The 15,691-nt window shown below is 39.8% G+C and overlaps 1 protein-coding gene across 1 annotated transcript in view; it reads left to right on the top strand.

Annotated features, from left to right (window-relative positions):
• necab1 (N-terminal EF-hand calcium binding protein 1) overlaps positions 1-15,691 on the top strand; it is a 35,750-nt gene extending 20,059 nt beyond the window's left edge. Inside the window, exons 6-13 of the mRNA XM_034094770.2 lie at positions 3,171-3,307; positions 7,260-7,381; positions 8,805-8,881; positions 9,928-9,975; positions 13,043-13,155; positions 13,531-13,608; positions 14,241-14,332; positions 15,246-15,691. Coding sequence (XP_033950661.1) covers positions 3,171-3,307; positions 7,260-7,381; positions 8,805-8,881; positions 9,928-9,975; positions 13,043-13,155; positions 13,531-13,608; positions 14,241-14,332; positions 15,246-15,277 — 699 coding nt within the window. The 3' untranslated portion in view covers positions 15,278-15,691. The remainder of the gene's footprint in view (positions 1-3,170; positions 3,308-7,259; positions 7,382-8,804; positions 8,882-9,927; positions 9,976-13,042; positions 13,156-13,530; positions 13,609-14,240; positions 14,333-15,245) is intronic.

A 15,691-nucleotide genomic window follows, 5' to 3' on the forward strand; every position in this document is an offset into this window, starting at 1 on the left:
TTATTTCCCCATCTTTCTTTCGCTCACACACATAATCATATTCAATCATTAATATATTTATAATCTAACTCCCATTAGCATTATCTCAGTCATTGTTAGTCGAGTGTACAAATGGTCGCTGTGCTCAAAATGTTGGAGCAGGTGCTGCCTGCAAACAGCAGACTGTGTCGTACGGAGCATTGTTCCCTCTCCTTTGATTTGATCCAAAACATCACTCACACCTCCTGCTCCAGTCCGGGCATTACTAATGACGCCTCTCTAAAATGTCATTCTGTTAGATTTTTTCCCATCAGATTTCTGAACAAACACAACAGATGACAAATGAACCATGATTTCCAAAATGACACATTGTGCCTTGGACTGAAATTATCGGTACAGGGGAAATGATGTGGCTTTGATTGAAGTGAAAAACATTTTCACCATAGAACGTGTCAACAGGTTGTCCACCAACACAACTGTTTGCACCAATCATAAACATGACTCTACACAATAATGTCATATAATTATGGTAATTATATCTATCCTTCAATTAGTGCTTTCAAATTTGCATCTGGGTCTGAAAATAATTGTTTTCCTGCTCAAAATACTATGGAATATTTGCTCATATGATTATATTTTCTAGTTTTTAGTTCCTATTTTATGGTATTTGTTAGAAAAATATCACTCGTCACCGGCTTGGTCTTCAATATCAGGATACATTTAATGGAAGTAGTCATCACACACAGAGGTTGCGTGCAAATAGTTCCTAGAACAGTGTCCTTGACATGCCTTATATACAAGAGTTACAGTCACAATATGCAGAATACCGGTTCAAAGCAGTACTTAGTTCAGATTAGCTAAGGCCTGCGTAAGCAATAAACATGACAGTCATATGCCTATCTCCATAGAGGCTGAATCATCATGTTAATCGTTGTCACATAGCTGTCATATGCCTAAAACATTGTGTCCTGACGCTCTTCTAGGTCATCACACATCCTGTTACGTACACAGCTACGTAGGGCCTTTGTTATCATGTGCTACTCTGATATTAGAAGAGTACATTCAGTATTTTCCTAACAGTATTTCTTACAGGGGAACTCCACTTTCAAATAGAGGTGGATTTACTTATCATGATGATGATACAATCAGGGTTATCTTGAAATGTCTTTGATTACTTCCGGGCACCTAAAGGATGAGCACATTTCAGCCTATATTGTACCTAATTTGGACCAATCTTTTTTCAACATGTTATTTGTAAATCCCCAATCTTTATGAAAGTGCAGCACTACTGTATATCGCCTGAATAACCCTTTAAAGCAGGAGTGTCAAACTCAAATACACAGTGGGCCAAAATTAAAAAATGGGTACTAGTCGAGGGCCGAACTGGTTCAATGTTTATTGCAGAACTTATTGAAATGAACTTATTGCACATATGAAACCTGGAACTAACAAAGCTTAAATGATTGCCTATAAAAACAACATTAAACATTAAATAATCAGTTGCAGTCATTTCTTATGGCTCTATCTGCAGAGTCATTTCGTATGATTACATTTTTCCAGCAACAGTTTAAAAAAAACTATTTCCCTCAAAGAAAAACCAAACATGCCCTGTTGTCGCAAGAAAAAAAGTGCAGAAGGAAACATCCATTAAACTCAGTGTGCTGATCTGTGATGCTAGTTCAAGCCAGATACTTGGCATCTCATCTTGGGTGCAAGTTCATCAATGTTTGGGGTCAGGCTCTGAGCGGAGGAACTCCTCAGGATTGAGTGAAGGTGTGCGTGCAATATACCGGCGGGCCAGATTGAATAGTAATTAGAAATTATCCTTAAATTATAGCCGAAATTAAATCCACCAAGGGCCTGATTTGGCCCCCGGGCCTTGACTTTGACACATGTGCTTTAAAGCAATGCGATCAACATCATTATTATCAGGGGCGGCGCCAGGGGGTATCTAGGAGTTGCTATAGCAACTCCAACAATTGGCCTAGCAACGGCTTAGCAACCCCATTGTTTTGATATGAAAATGTATCATATGTAGGCCTATACACATTCTCGCAGCCCGCGAGAATGTGTATACATATGATACATTTTCGCGGGATCTATCAGGGGCGGGTCGTTGTAATTTACTGTGAACTGTTACTTGGCTAATTCTCAGTAGATCGAAAATGGAAACATTTCTCACAGTCACAAGTCAGCGTAAACGACCGCGTTCTCCAACGGAGCCTGTCCAGCCGGACAACCCTGCTATCCACAAGGATCCCGATGTTCACTATGAAAACCGGGAGGATTGGGACAATGAAGAACAGGTGCCCCCGCCAACTGACCCGCTGCACCCGCAGTCACAGAGTGAGGCCAGAGAGGAGGAAAAGTGCGTTATTTAGGCAATGTTGTTGGTGGGAGTTAGGGAGAGACCGCCCCTTCCAGGTGTGTGTATGTGTGTGCGTTTTCCGGTGTGTGTCACGTGAAAGTCATGAGTGTTACACTATTGATTGGTTTTGTAAATAAAGAGAACGTTTTCGACATTGAAGGCTTGAGTGATCTTGAATAGCGGTGAACGCTACAATATGAACAGGCTCGTGCTTGGCCCACTGGTATTGTTTGTATATTTTGAAAATTAACTAGCAACGCCGTGCTGTCATATAGCAACTGCTAAGCTACTGCAGCAAAAAAATCCTGGCGCCGCCCATGATTATTATATATCAGTTTAACACATTTGTTTGAGATTATTTGCTACAATGGCAAGGTTGACACACACACACAACTATGAGTCAATAATAACATATTTGCTGAATTAGTCTAATGTCTGTATGGAGTCAAATGAATTTTTACTGAATATTATGCACTCATTAATAGCTCCCCACTCTGCTTGCATGTACATTTTGAGCTGTCATCATCTTCCCTATTGAACCTGCTTTGTGCTTCTGTCTTCTCTTATCTATTTAAAGTGATCAAATACTATATAAGAGGCAGGTTTCAGCTGATAAGAGACTGCAGATTGTTCCTGTCTCCTCTTTTCTCCTCTCCCGCTGCTTATGTAATATTTCCGAGCTGACAGATCTGCTTGGCATCTTCTAATTAGCAGAGGAGGTCTGGGCATTGAGTGACTTTTGATTGCATGTGAAACATCTTTTCTTTTTATCATTAACTCCCACTCTGATTCCTCCACCTCCTTTTCTTCTCCTAATCGACAGGATTATCAGGAGTCCAGCCACCTTGAGCAGTTTGTGACCCGCTTCCTGCTGAAGGAGACAACCAATCAGCTTCACTCACTTCAAAGCTCTCTGGAGTGCGCTATGGAAACCACCGCCGAGCAGACTCGCCAGGAGAAGTAAGAACAAAATCTCACACATACAATTAGTCCTTAAAACTTGGACAAATTGTATTGTACAATGGCACCTATAATTACAGCTCTCACATTTAGCCCGACAATTTTGTACAAACAGCACACACTAATTTACGTCCCACATTTAAGATTTAAATGACGCTTTCATCCAACAGCAGGTTCATGTCCTTTTAAAAGGTCCTCTTCCAGCTAATTCAGCAATAGTTTTATAGATTTATAATCCTTTATATGTATTTGATCTCCTACCTGTGTGGACATATAAACATAGAATGAGAAATGTATGAATGGATTTGTTAAGATTTTAAAGAAATAAACATGGAGGACAAAGAAACTGAAAATAGATATTCACTGCAGTTGTAAATAAATTGGCAAAATATCGACAACAATAGGACCTTTTTTAACTTGATCTATCACACAATGTATTAAAGGTCCCCTATTATACTGTTTTTCATCAATATATTATAGGTCTCAGTTATATACAAAACATGTCTCTGAAGTGTTTGGCTCCAAATACCAAACAGATCATTGCAGCATTACCCATAATCCCCTCTGTTTCAGCCCTGTTTCAAAAGTGCTGATTCTCTGTCTGTTACTTTAGATGAAAATAAGGAGCCTCTCCCCACGCCCCTCTGAGAGATATTTGATTAAAAAGAACACAATGGTGCTCTAGGAGGAGATTCACGTGACCTTACCTTGGTTGGTTATTGGCTAATGGTTACACAAGCAAAAAAATCATTATGACATCACAAAGTGGCAAAAATCTGATCAGCTCATTTTCAGACAGGTTTTTATATAAATGGATCAGGACAAAAAGAGAGAGAGAATCTTTTTTCCTGAAACGTTGGGAATCTCTTTACACAGAGGGGACACATGTTTATGTATAAAATACATGAAAAAGTGGATTTTATATAATAGGTGACCTTTAACTCACTAAATTAAAGTGAGATTCTAAAATGAACCCACCATGCAGATATTAACAACACTGTCTTCCCTCTAAACTTCGCAGAGCTTTCTCATAATATTTCGACTCGTTTTGGTTTTACTATCAACAACGTTACTGTTTTGGTTCCATCTTGGGGATCTCTTTCTCTCATTTCCTGTCACAGCAGGCAGCTAACAAACAAAGATATCAACTCACTTGGTACTAAGCCAGAATGACATGGAAGATGAGATAGTATCTGATTTACAGGAGCCAGGTGTACACAAACTCCAAATCAATGCTAATGTTTCTCTGTCTGCTGGATGTGTAAAAGGATTTGTTGAACTAGGGAAAGAGTTAGCACTTACAGTTTTTTTGTTCTAAAACATAAAATATGTCAGCTAATAACCCTCGGGAAAGTTGAGGCTTTTATGTGTTATAAAAAGGCAGTTTCTATAGTAAATGCCTGAATAGGACACCTAAACATTATCCCGAATAAGTATCCATCTCTAGCTTAGTGGTTGAAGTAATGTGAAGGTGGTGAAGTTTTAACACCCAATGTTAGTTCTTTACTTCTGGCAATTTTTATTTATGCTTCAAAAATCGTGAAAGTGGTGGGAACATTTAGTGCAAATAACATAAATATTTGTTTCGACAGAGCTTATTTTATAAATTCTGAGGTTGTGTGTGTCTGTGTGTTCGCACTTGTGTGTGTATTCCCTGCGGGTAAAGTCAATGTTCATATGCTATTTAAAGAATGGGGTGATGACGCAATCTCTTTTTTTTTTTGCTTCACGTCCCCGGTCTCTGCTTTGAGCAGCAGCTTCCACAGCCGAGTGGTGATTTTCTGCCAATTTCTTACAGTTTTGACATGTCTTTTGGCAAAATTCAGTGTCCCTTTTCTCACCATGACCATTTTTACACTAAATGATGGGCTTGGATAACATCTTCCGACAGCGACTTCCTTTTCTTTTCTCAAATCCTCTAAATGTTCCTTTCTCTATATTTTCCACTCATGTCATCTCACAGTGTGACTGTCCCTCGCTCCCAGAGCAGGAGCCTCTACACCAGCATCCTTTTCAAACACACTTGAATTATTCCCCCGTGCATCTGAATGCAACCACTCTGTTCCTACAGACATCTAGAGGATGTGGCTGTTTCTCTGGTGGCTCTAAATTGGTTTCTGTGGTCATTTCTTGTATGTGTGAAGAGGACAAAGAGAAGCTGATTTGTATTAATGGGTGCATGGTTGGTATGACTCAGAACTGAACATGCAGCTTTATATTCATAAGTTTCTGGCTTTGACACTCAGTCTCAGTATGCATAAAGGCTTCTGGAGTTACTTGATGATGCATAGGTTGCTGATCTTTGCTCTAATACTGATCTCAGACGGATTATAGTTATTAAAGCCGCTGCAAAGCCAAGAATATAGTATGACTCACTAAAACATCAACAGGGACCGGCCACCGATCCTCCTCCTCCATATAGCATTCATTTCACTGGAGCAATAATTATGCTGCCTGACTACCATATTCGGAAATGAGCATTTAAACATTATTAATACCAATATACTAAATGGTGTCACCTGAATCAACCTGCATTCCTCTTGGGAGAACTATTCTGAATTAGCTGACTGGGTTTTAGACACATTAATAGTTTACTTACTCTTTATGATATGTACTGTTTAGCTTAAACTTAAGGTGCTCAATACAAATGTGTGGATAAAAGCCATGGTTGCAAAATGATATAGAAGTCTATGAGAAAATGATTTAACTGATTAATAATTCGTAGGCAGATGCTATTTGCACCCGGGTGAGTATAGTGAACAATGTTATTTGACGGTGTTAAAAAAGCCATGTTCTTTAAGGTTTTATTAAATATAACGAATATACAGCCTACATTGCAACATACATGTTCAATTATAAAAACCCTCGCTTCACTGCGATAAAGGTATAAATGCTATGCACCCTGGTGAGTATAGTAAACAATGCAATAGGCCTCATAAGGATTTGGTGATAAAGGCTGGTGGTTGTTTTTCTGTGTTGAATAGCTGTTTTAATGTTTGTGCTTGACTATTTGCGCAAAACACACACACACATATAAACGTGCATGTGCATTCAACTGCGCGCTCACATCCTCTCGACACCCTTAGGACTTCTCAGAAATACAGGACTGAACAACTTGACATCACAAAACTAAATCTTAGGTGATGTCTCCCTGCGGCCGCACATACCTTCTTCCTAACATTAGCGTCACTGTCAGTCTCAGACCTCCACCACTTTCAACATCCATTCATGAAACTGTGTGCTTTAGACACCTGGTGCCATCTTAAATTGCTGTACAAAAAGGAAAGACAAATTACAAGTGAGCCGTTACATTTTCACTTTTGAGTTCATACAATGTTTACTTCCTGCTCAGGTTCTTTTCTGTGTCGGTAACAGAGAGTCAGCGGAGACCAAATCAAGTTTTTTTGGTACTGGTACTTAGGCTACTACTCCACTACTTATTTTTCTGGCGATTTTTTACTTTTACTTCTTACATTTTCAAAACAGGTTTGTTACTTTAGTTTTAATCTGTGTTTGGTAGCGTTATCATTATTATTAAGAGTCATTGCATGCCTATTGATTTTAACACGATCCGTGTATCCATCATTTCCTGGTCTTCTCTAAAGAAGAGCGACCAATGAAAACGTTGTCATTTTGCCATTGTTCAGCATGGAAACATCCATTAGCTAACAATTACATTATTGTTCTATTAATATAAAGCAAGGTCAGGTACTCTTTAAAATAGTTGGTAGTTATGGGTACTTTTTACTTAAGTACATTTCAAAGCCCATACTTCTTTACTTCTACGAGTAAAGAAGTTTAGTCAGTACTTCTACTTTTACCAGAGTATTTTTAAACACAAGTATCTTTACTTGTGTAAAGATTTTAACTATAATGCAAATGCAACAATGTAAAAAATGGTGTCTATGTCTAAAAATGTTTGATGCCTGATAAATATCTCTGTTGACTCCAGGCAGGGCCCTCTGAAGCCAGAGGTTTTGTCCATCCAGTGGTCGGGTCGCCGCTCCAATCGGAGGCTCCAGAGGAACAGCAGCCTGTCTCCCAACAACCCTCTCCTCAGTCTCGTCAATTCAGGTGGGTTCATATGTTCTGCTGTCTAAAGCTGAGTTTGAATGAATAAATAATCAGTGCATCCTGTTTAATATTGAAGCGCTACACTCCTGAGTGGTGTTGTCTTGTAGCTGCCGGAGGTTAAAAGAGCTGCTCGGTCAGAGTCAGTGTGTCTCCACAGGACAGAGAGCCGAGCACAGGAGGGGGGAGGGAGGTCGTGAAGGTGTGAGAGAGAAACTGGAGTGTGAGACAGAGAGGGAGATTGAAGTGGAGAGTTGTGTTCTCATGTGCTGCTGGGTGTAGCTCTAAAGCCTTAAAATGCTTTGGTACTTCCCCTGTGCTGCAGATAGAGGTTAAAAGTGATGGAAGACCTCACTCTCAAATCACTGTGTGATATTTCATTGTAAGTAAGACATTTATTTCATGAAGCATACCAAGAGATGCAGTTTACAGCAAGATCACTCCCTGGCTTGTGATACACATTTGCAGTGTATTTATTGGTGAGTTTGTTTGTCTTGTGATGCAAGCACATATTTCATTTCAATTTAAAAGGGAATGATTGGTACGAAAGGGTCAGGGTTATAAAAAAAACTTGACTTCAATTATGGTGGATGATGTATTATTAATTATTTGGTGAAGTAGAAGTACACTGATGGTGAGTTATCCAATAATGTATCACAAGTCATATCGAAAAATTCCAGCTCTCAGTTTTATAGATAATGTTAAAGTTATGAGTCCAGGCAGAATTATTTGTTAAAGGTCCAAACACACCACACCGACATCAAAGCACAAGCAGCAACACAAAGAGTGACTGTTGCATCACCTGTCTGAGCCAAAAAGTAACACTACACACACTTTGACCTAAGAAAACAAGTAAACAAGTCATTACTTTAATAGACTAAACCTTTAGTGGTGTAGCATGTGGGGATTGCCCACAGTATTGAGTGTATTTAAGTAGCTTTGGGTCAAAGTGTCTAACAAGTGACATGTCATGTAATACATGTTTCTTTAAAGCTGTTTGTCACAATCAATGAGAAGACACATTCACTCTATCATCAGATTCACTTCTTGACCTTTTAACCACAGCTATTCTTTCCAGTGTTTCTATTTTCACAGCTCCATTATTGTTTGTATTGGCAATTGTTTGCACACAGTCTTTTTTCCATTAACTTCCACTATAACACCAGTGGTGGTTGCTCGGAGATGTGTGCACCTCTTTAAACTTTGATTTTATGCCTCAGGGCTTTTTTATTGAATGACATGTTTTCAGGGTTGCGTTATATGAAAGGAAACCTCGAAATGCCCTCTGGGATGCCGCCACTATTTCCGAGGTGTTCGGTTGAAACAATCAATGGAGGAAGAGGTCGAGAAATACGGTCGATGTAAGCAGCATCATTCCCTCGACCTTTGTTGTTCCCTCTGAGTGGCTTCCTGTCTGTGTCTATAGGTGTTTATGAAGAAGACAGCCAGTGGATGGTCCAGGTCAACAGGCTGCAGAGGCTCATCGACCGTCTAGAGAAAAAGGTTATCCTTCTATTTTATCCTCCTGCCTCCTTACTCTACTTTCCATCTCAGTTCTTCCTCTCACTATCACGGCCATCTGGTCTTTACATTTCTTTCTCAGAATAAATACTGATTAAGTGAACTTACAATATTAACAAATTAACTCAACCACACCTCCCACGTACAAACACATACACACATATGTAGCGTATGCGGGAGATATGGACTGCTTTCACACTCTTAGAGCTACAATCTGCGTGTTTTGAACATCACATGGAAATATAAAATCTCATTTGATTCGTTTGATTTTCTGTTGTCAATTATTTGATTATTTGATTTGATTACTTTTTCGGACACATAATACATCTGGGAATAAGATTAATCTTAGGAGAAAGTTTAAAATATATACTTTTACTACACAGAGAGGTCATTTTGTCTTTTTATTTCTATTCTCTTTTTTTCTTGTGAATTACTGGCTGATAATTATTTTTTAAGACTTTAACAATATTATATAAAACACAGGCAATAACATGACTCTTTATCTGAACAGTTGACAGTCTTCTCAACCCCCTGATATTTGTTTATCTTCACAAGTGATTTGATTGCTCTCTTGTGGTAATTACTTTCTTTCCATGTTGTTTGCTGACCAGCAGGTGATAATGATTTGAGCTGATTTCTGCCACTACAATAAATGCAAATGAGCACATTTTTAAGATTTAATAGCAAAACAACATGATGATTTGTGCAGAAACATACTAGAGGTAATATCTGAGCAACAAACCTCTACCTCTTGTGCCCAGCTGGTTCTCACTGTCCCTGTAGAAGGGAGTGGATCTTGGGCAGGCACTGACATTTGGAAACTATAAAAATAAAAATGATCACATGGTCACCTCGGTTCCTTTCATTTGTACCTTTCAAAACAGTCTGATCATTTGCGAACGTAACATTCTAATAGTTTGCATTTCTTCTGCTTCCAAGGGGCCGGTTATTAAGGGTTAAATACATTTAGATAGCGTGCAAAATGTGTCACTATCAGGTCATTGTATACATTTGTATCTGTTCTGCAGGAGATCCGCCTGGAGCCCGTTGAAGAGGAGGTGTTGGAGAGCAAATCGGTTAGTTTTCATTGACTTTAATTGACTTTTCTTCTGTTGCTGCTGCTGTGACCCTGTCTCTGTTCTCACATGGGAGATTTGTACTGATAATAACCACTCAGCAGTTGTCATAGCAACAGGAGGGCTGAAACCTGACTCCCTCTGCACTCTCTTTCTTTGTAATATTTCTCTTAAAAACTCATTATTAGACGTACGTGTGAGCGACAGAGAGTTTATGAGTAAGCATGTCTGGGTATGTTCTAAAACATATATTTATGGATAAAACACTTTAATAACTCAACATACATGTGTGCATACCATGTGTGTAAACCTATACTGGCTACTTAAATATTCAAGGCTTGTGCTTGTTTACAGTGTGTGTATTCTTTAAATGTGTTTTATTCCCTGTGTAACCACTGCATCCTCATGCCAAAGCAAAGGGAGACTGTTATTTGTGCTCAAGCTACATAGAGTATCACTCATTTCACGGCTGATAGACTCTGAATCCCTGACGACACAGCAGACACACTCAGGAGGATATCAGTGTGAGGTGGAAGAACATAGATAGTTAAATTGAGCTTCTTTTTTATAAATTACTTCCAAAAAAAGGAATCCTAACACCAATAATACCAGTAGTATTTTGGAAAATGATACAAAAATTACATTATATTTAAGGCATGAAGATGGATACATATATATGTTACACAAATGAAAGGAGGTTTAGGTTACAGAGAGTTAAAAAGAAAAGTAAATGTGGGAGGTTAAGTTAAGTTGATGTTTTTAATGCTTCTCCGATCTGTAAATTAGAGGTGAACTGTGTTTTTAGTGCTGATGAGCTTATCTCCATGTTTGACTCGACATGTACCCTAATACTGGATTATGTTGCTCCTTTTAGGCTTAGAAAGTTCTCTCAGAGCCGTGGCTCAATGACTGTACTCGTGCTCTCAGACGCGCTTGCAGGCGTGCAGAGAGAAAATGGAAAAGGGATAAACTCCATGTCTCTTTAGAAATCCTTCGTGCTTGCCTTTCCGACTACCAGACGGCAGTCAAAGCAGCCAAAACAGAGCACATTTCTCTGTTGATCTCCAAAAACAGCCATAAACCTCAGGTTCTTTTTAATGTCCTCAACTCGATCATTAATCCCTGTGATGTTTCTTCAATTGTGCCTTCGACTACTCTCTGTGATAAGTTTCTTACACTTTTTATTGAAAAAGTATCTGCGCTTAGGCTAGCCCACACTAGTGCTAGTGCTACAGCTTCTCAGTGCAGCTAGGTGCCATCTCCTCTGCCAAAGCCCCTCTTACCTGTGGGGTTCCCCAAGGCTCGATTCTGGGCCCCATCCTTTTTCTACTGTACATACTTCCCCTAGGTTCAATTCTCACAAAACACAACATCCCCTTCCACTGCCGACGATGTACAGATCTATCTGCCACTCAATTCAAATGTCAACTCATTACAGCTATTGATGGACTGCTTAGCAGAGATCAAATCCTGGCTGAGCCAAAATGTCCTCAACCTCAATGAGAGCAAGACTGAGGTTATCTTTTTTGGACCCCAACCTCCAGCCTCCCAGGTTGATATTCTGGGCTCCCTCAAAATAATATCCTCCCCTCTGTCACGAACCTTGGAGTGACCTTCAATAGCGCTTTTAAATTCGATAAGCAGGTCAGCAGCGTAGTCAAAACCTGATTTTTTTAAATACGACTATTGGCCAAGACCAAGTCGTTTTTATCTTTTCTGGAAAGGGTTATTAACACCATTGTTACCTCGAGGTTGGCCTACTGCAACGCTCTGTACGTGGGTATGGACCAGGCGTCAATTAAACGCCTGCAGCTAGTGCAGAGCGCAGCTGCACGTCTACTTACTGGCCACAAAAAGCGTGACCACATCACCCCAATTCTGGCCTCACTGCACTGGCTTCCAATTCTGTTCCGAATTGATTTTAAACTCCTTTTATTTGTTTTCAAAGCCCTAAATGGGCTGGCTCCGGCCTATATAGCTGAACTCAACACAAATGATATCATGCTTATAAATACTCAATTTAAGTGTCATGTCCCATCATGCAGACATCTGAGTGAGTGAATTAATCAATATGTAATTGGTGTGTGTCACTGGGAATACATGTGGTGCTGAGAGTAAATCACACACACTGTGTGACTGTTGGTGTGTGTGTGTGTGTGTGTGTGTGTGTGTGTGTGTGTGTGTGTGTGTGTGTGTGTGTGTGTGTGTGTGTGTGTGTGTGTGTGTGTGTGTGTGTGTGTGTGTGTGTGTGTGTGTGTGTGTGTGTGTGTGTGTGTGTGTGTGTGTGTGTGTGTGTGTGTGTGTGTGTGTGTGTGTGTGTGTGTGTGCACGTAAGGAATGAGTGTCTCCCCTACCGTGTGTGTGCATGTGTGTGTTTGTGTGCATGTGCTTCTCTCAAATTAACAAGTGAGAGAACATCCTCAGGCATTTTATCAGTCACACACATTAAACACACACACGCACCCGCGCACACACACACACACACACACACACACACAACTAGGCTAACAGGCAGACCATTCACTTCCTGTTCCCATCAGCCCTTCTGCCTCTGTCACAAACCTCCGCCACAGGAAATGATTAGCAGGTTTTTTTATTGTTATGATTATAGAAAGTCTCCTTGTTTCTCGTTTCCTGTCGTTGAATGTCAATGTCTGATGTCTGATACTAAAATATTTAATTTTAAGAGTGAGGAAATGTATCCCTGTCAGTATTTCTGATGGTCCTCCTCCGGCTCCAAATAGACTTTCTCTCCACCAGAAGCAAAACATGACCTTCTGACTGCTGTGACTTAACATGTGTGTGTGTGTGTGTGTGTGTGTGTGTGTGTGTGTGTGTGTGTGTGTGTGTGTGTGTGTGTGTGTGTGTGTGTGTGTGTGTGTGTGTGTGTGTGTGTGTGTGTGTGTGTGTGTGTGTGTGTGTGTGTGTGTGTGTGTGTGTGTGTGTGTGTGTGTGTGTGTGTGTGTGTGTGTGTGTGTGTGTGTGTGTGTGTGTGTGTGTGTGTGTGTGTGTGTGTGTGTGTGTGTGTGTGTGTGTGTGTGTGTGTGTGTGTTTTCTGTCTACACAGCACATCCTGATAGTCCAGAGGCAGCTGTCGGTGCTGGAGGACGAGCTGGAGGAGTTTCGTTTGGCTCTCAGACAGTACATGGACTGTGCCTGCGCCCAGACTGGATGTCTACAGTCAGTTCATATTATCTCTGTTCACTTTGTATCACTAGGGATTTAGGACATGATGACGTGTGTATTGTTAACAGTCTTTGAAAAATGCTTTACAAAGAGCAACATGTGAATAAAAGATGCCTTCAAAAGGAAAAAGTATAAACAGTCCTCACAGAACAGTAAATGTATCTAGCATTTAAATAGGATATTATCTGTACAGTGCACACATTTATTGCAATCATAAATAAAGGAATTACGCCACACAGGATGCAAATTGCCTGCTCGCAGTCAGAGCGTGGAAACATTTCAGACGGAGAGGCAGTTCTCGGGGACATAATGTGGCACACTAATTAGTGATTGCGTGACTTGTGTTCTCCCCTGTTTTGCATTTCGCAGCATCGCAGTTCAGCGTCTTGCAAATGAATCACGCTTCATTCTCTATGAATTCTGGGAGCACAACAACGTGTGGAAGAAGTAAGTATTCACCGGCACACTATGCATCATGAATAGTTCAGCGTGTTCTGCTAAAAGAAAAACAGAGAGAAGTTTAGTGAAGATTTTATGCTTTAATGAAATGAAGTAAAGTATTATTGCAGCAGCAGGAGCAGAGAGGAATTCATGAAACTTGACTTTATATTTGTATCTGAGGTAGTCTAATGGGCCATGTCTAGTTTGTTATTTCCATAATAGACATTCAAAATTAACTTAAATGTCTCAATGATACCGAATACTACGTTGCTGGAACTTTACGGATAAATATTCCATTTCAGAGCGGAAAGAAAACATATATATATATATATATATTTAAATGCCCTTTGTTGAATATTACAATTCATCCCAACATGCCAGAAAATGCAGATTAGTGTACACAATCTTCAAGTATTTTACTCATACATTCAAAGTTTTGTAAAAATCGGAGTAAAATCCTCGATAATTAAATTTTTTAAGATCACTTTTATGTGTGAGAATAAATCGTTTATTTTAGTTTTTTGTATAGCCAAATTGTTTCATGAATACGTAGATTTACAAACTATTGAAGACATCTGTAAGCCTATGCATCTTCTCTATGGATAGAGTGATAGAGTCTGTCTGTTTCCTCTGCACAGTCACCTGCAGACCAACTACAGTAAGACCTTCCAGAGGGGCAACGTGGATTTCCTGGAAACCCCTGAGAGCCTAAGCACCATGTTGGTTCCTGGTAAGAGCATTCATAAAGCTCCTGCTGATTTTCTGCTGGCTTCACTCAAACACATCACATCCAACAAGATCAAGATTATATTCACCTGACTGGTCTTACACTTTTAAAGGGTAAACTCTTCAGCCTCAGGTGCCCTTTGGTGCGTGACGTCTATCATCAATCACAAGACAAGCAGTGCAGACAAATGATCCTCAAAGACATTAGAGCGTCATTTTGAAGTCTTTTTTTCCAGTCAGGATGAAAAAGTTTTCAAATAAACCAAAAGGTTGTGCTTCGAGATTGATTTGAGTATTACGTCTGTTAAATGTGCTTCGATGAAATGCTTCAATAAGCAGATAAACAATGTATGATTTGGATAGATATTGAGCTTAATGGTTTATTATTTACCTTGGGAGCAGTTTAACCAAAGTATACAATAAAAAAAAAACAGAAAATAAAAATGAAGCACTTTTCTTGCTAAAGCGTTCCCGCTTAAGGGTTTCTTCGTGATGATGTTCATTAGTTAATTAAAAAAAGAAATGTGTTTATATAACTTAAAGTTACCAATAGCAAGTTATATTACTTTAAGTTACAATCTAACGTTTGTCATTCTCCATCTAAACTGGGAAACTCTAGGGAAATGCCATGAGATGTGCTTGGTGTGTCAAATGATATCAGACCATTAGAAGGCCATTCTCAGTTGTTGTTGATATGTTGTGTTATTTCTCCTGCATCATTACATCAAATTGATCCTAATTCTGCCTAACAAGCATCATTACCCGCTTCACATTATAACCAGCCACTTGCAGCACAGAGGGCAAAGCTGAACATATTTGTCATGACATACACGGACACACAAATACACAAAATACACACAGTGTGCAGAGGATAGCATGTTCAGTGTCTCATTAAAATCCTGCTTCTACTCCTCCAGCCTCATGGTGGGTCCTCAACAACAACAATTGAAGATGGATGAGAAACCTTTACAGATCCTAACTGATGGGAAAAACCTGCCGACACATAAGGAAGACCAGGAGCACACACACACACACACACACACACACACACACACACACACACACACACACACACACACACAGTAACTCGTGAAGTTATGGTTATTAGTATTTATGACCTTTATGTTCCTTCATAGCTGTAGGTGGTAGTCTGAAATAGTCCATGTGTGTGTGTTTGATTACACACTTAGACAACGCTTTGACATCCTGAAAGAAACCGACGACGACACGTCAGCTGATCTGACATCATCACTGTGTTTGACGTGACATAATCTGCAGCCCAGGGTAGATCATTGGACCTGAAGCCGTGTGTGTGTGTGTGTGTGTGTGTGTGTGTGTGTGTGTGTGTGTGTGTGTGTGTGTG

This window comes from Pseudochaenichthys georgianus, chromosome 11, assembly GCF_902827115.2.
Source record: "Pseudochaenichthys georgianus chromosome 11, fPseGeo1.2, whole genome shotgun sequence".
NCBI classification, from domain to species: Eukaryota; Metazoa; Chordata; class Actinopteri; order Perciformes; family Channichthyidae; genus Pseudochaenichthys; species Pseudochaenichthys georgianus.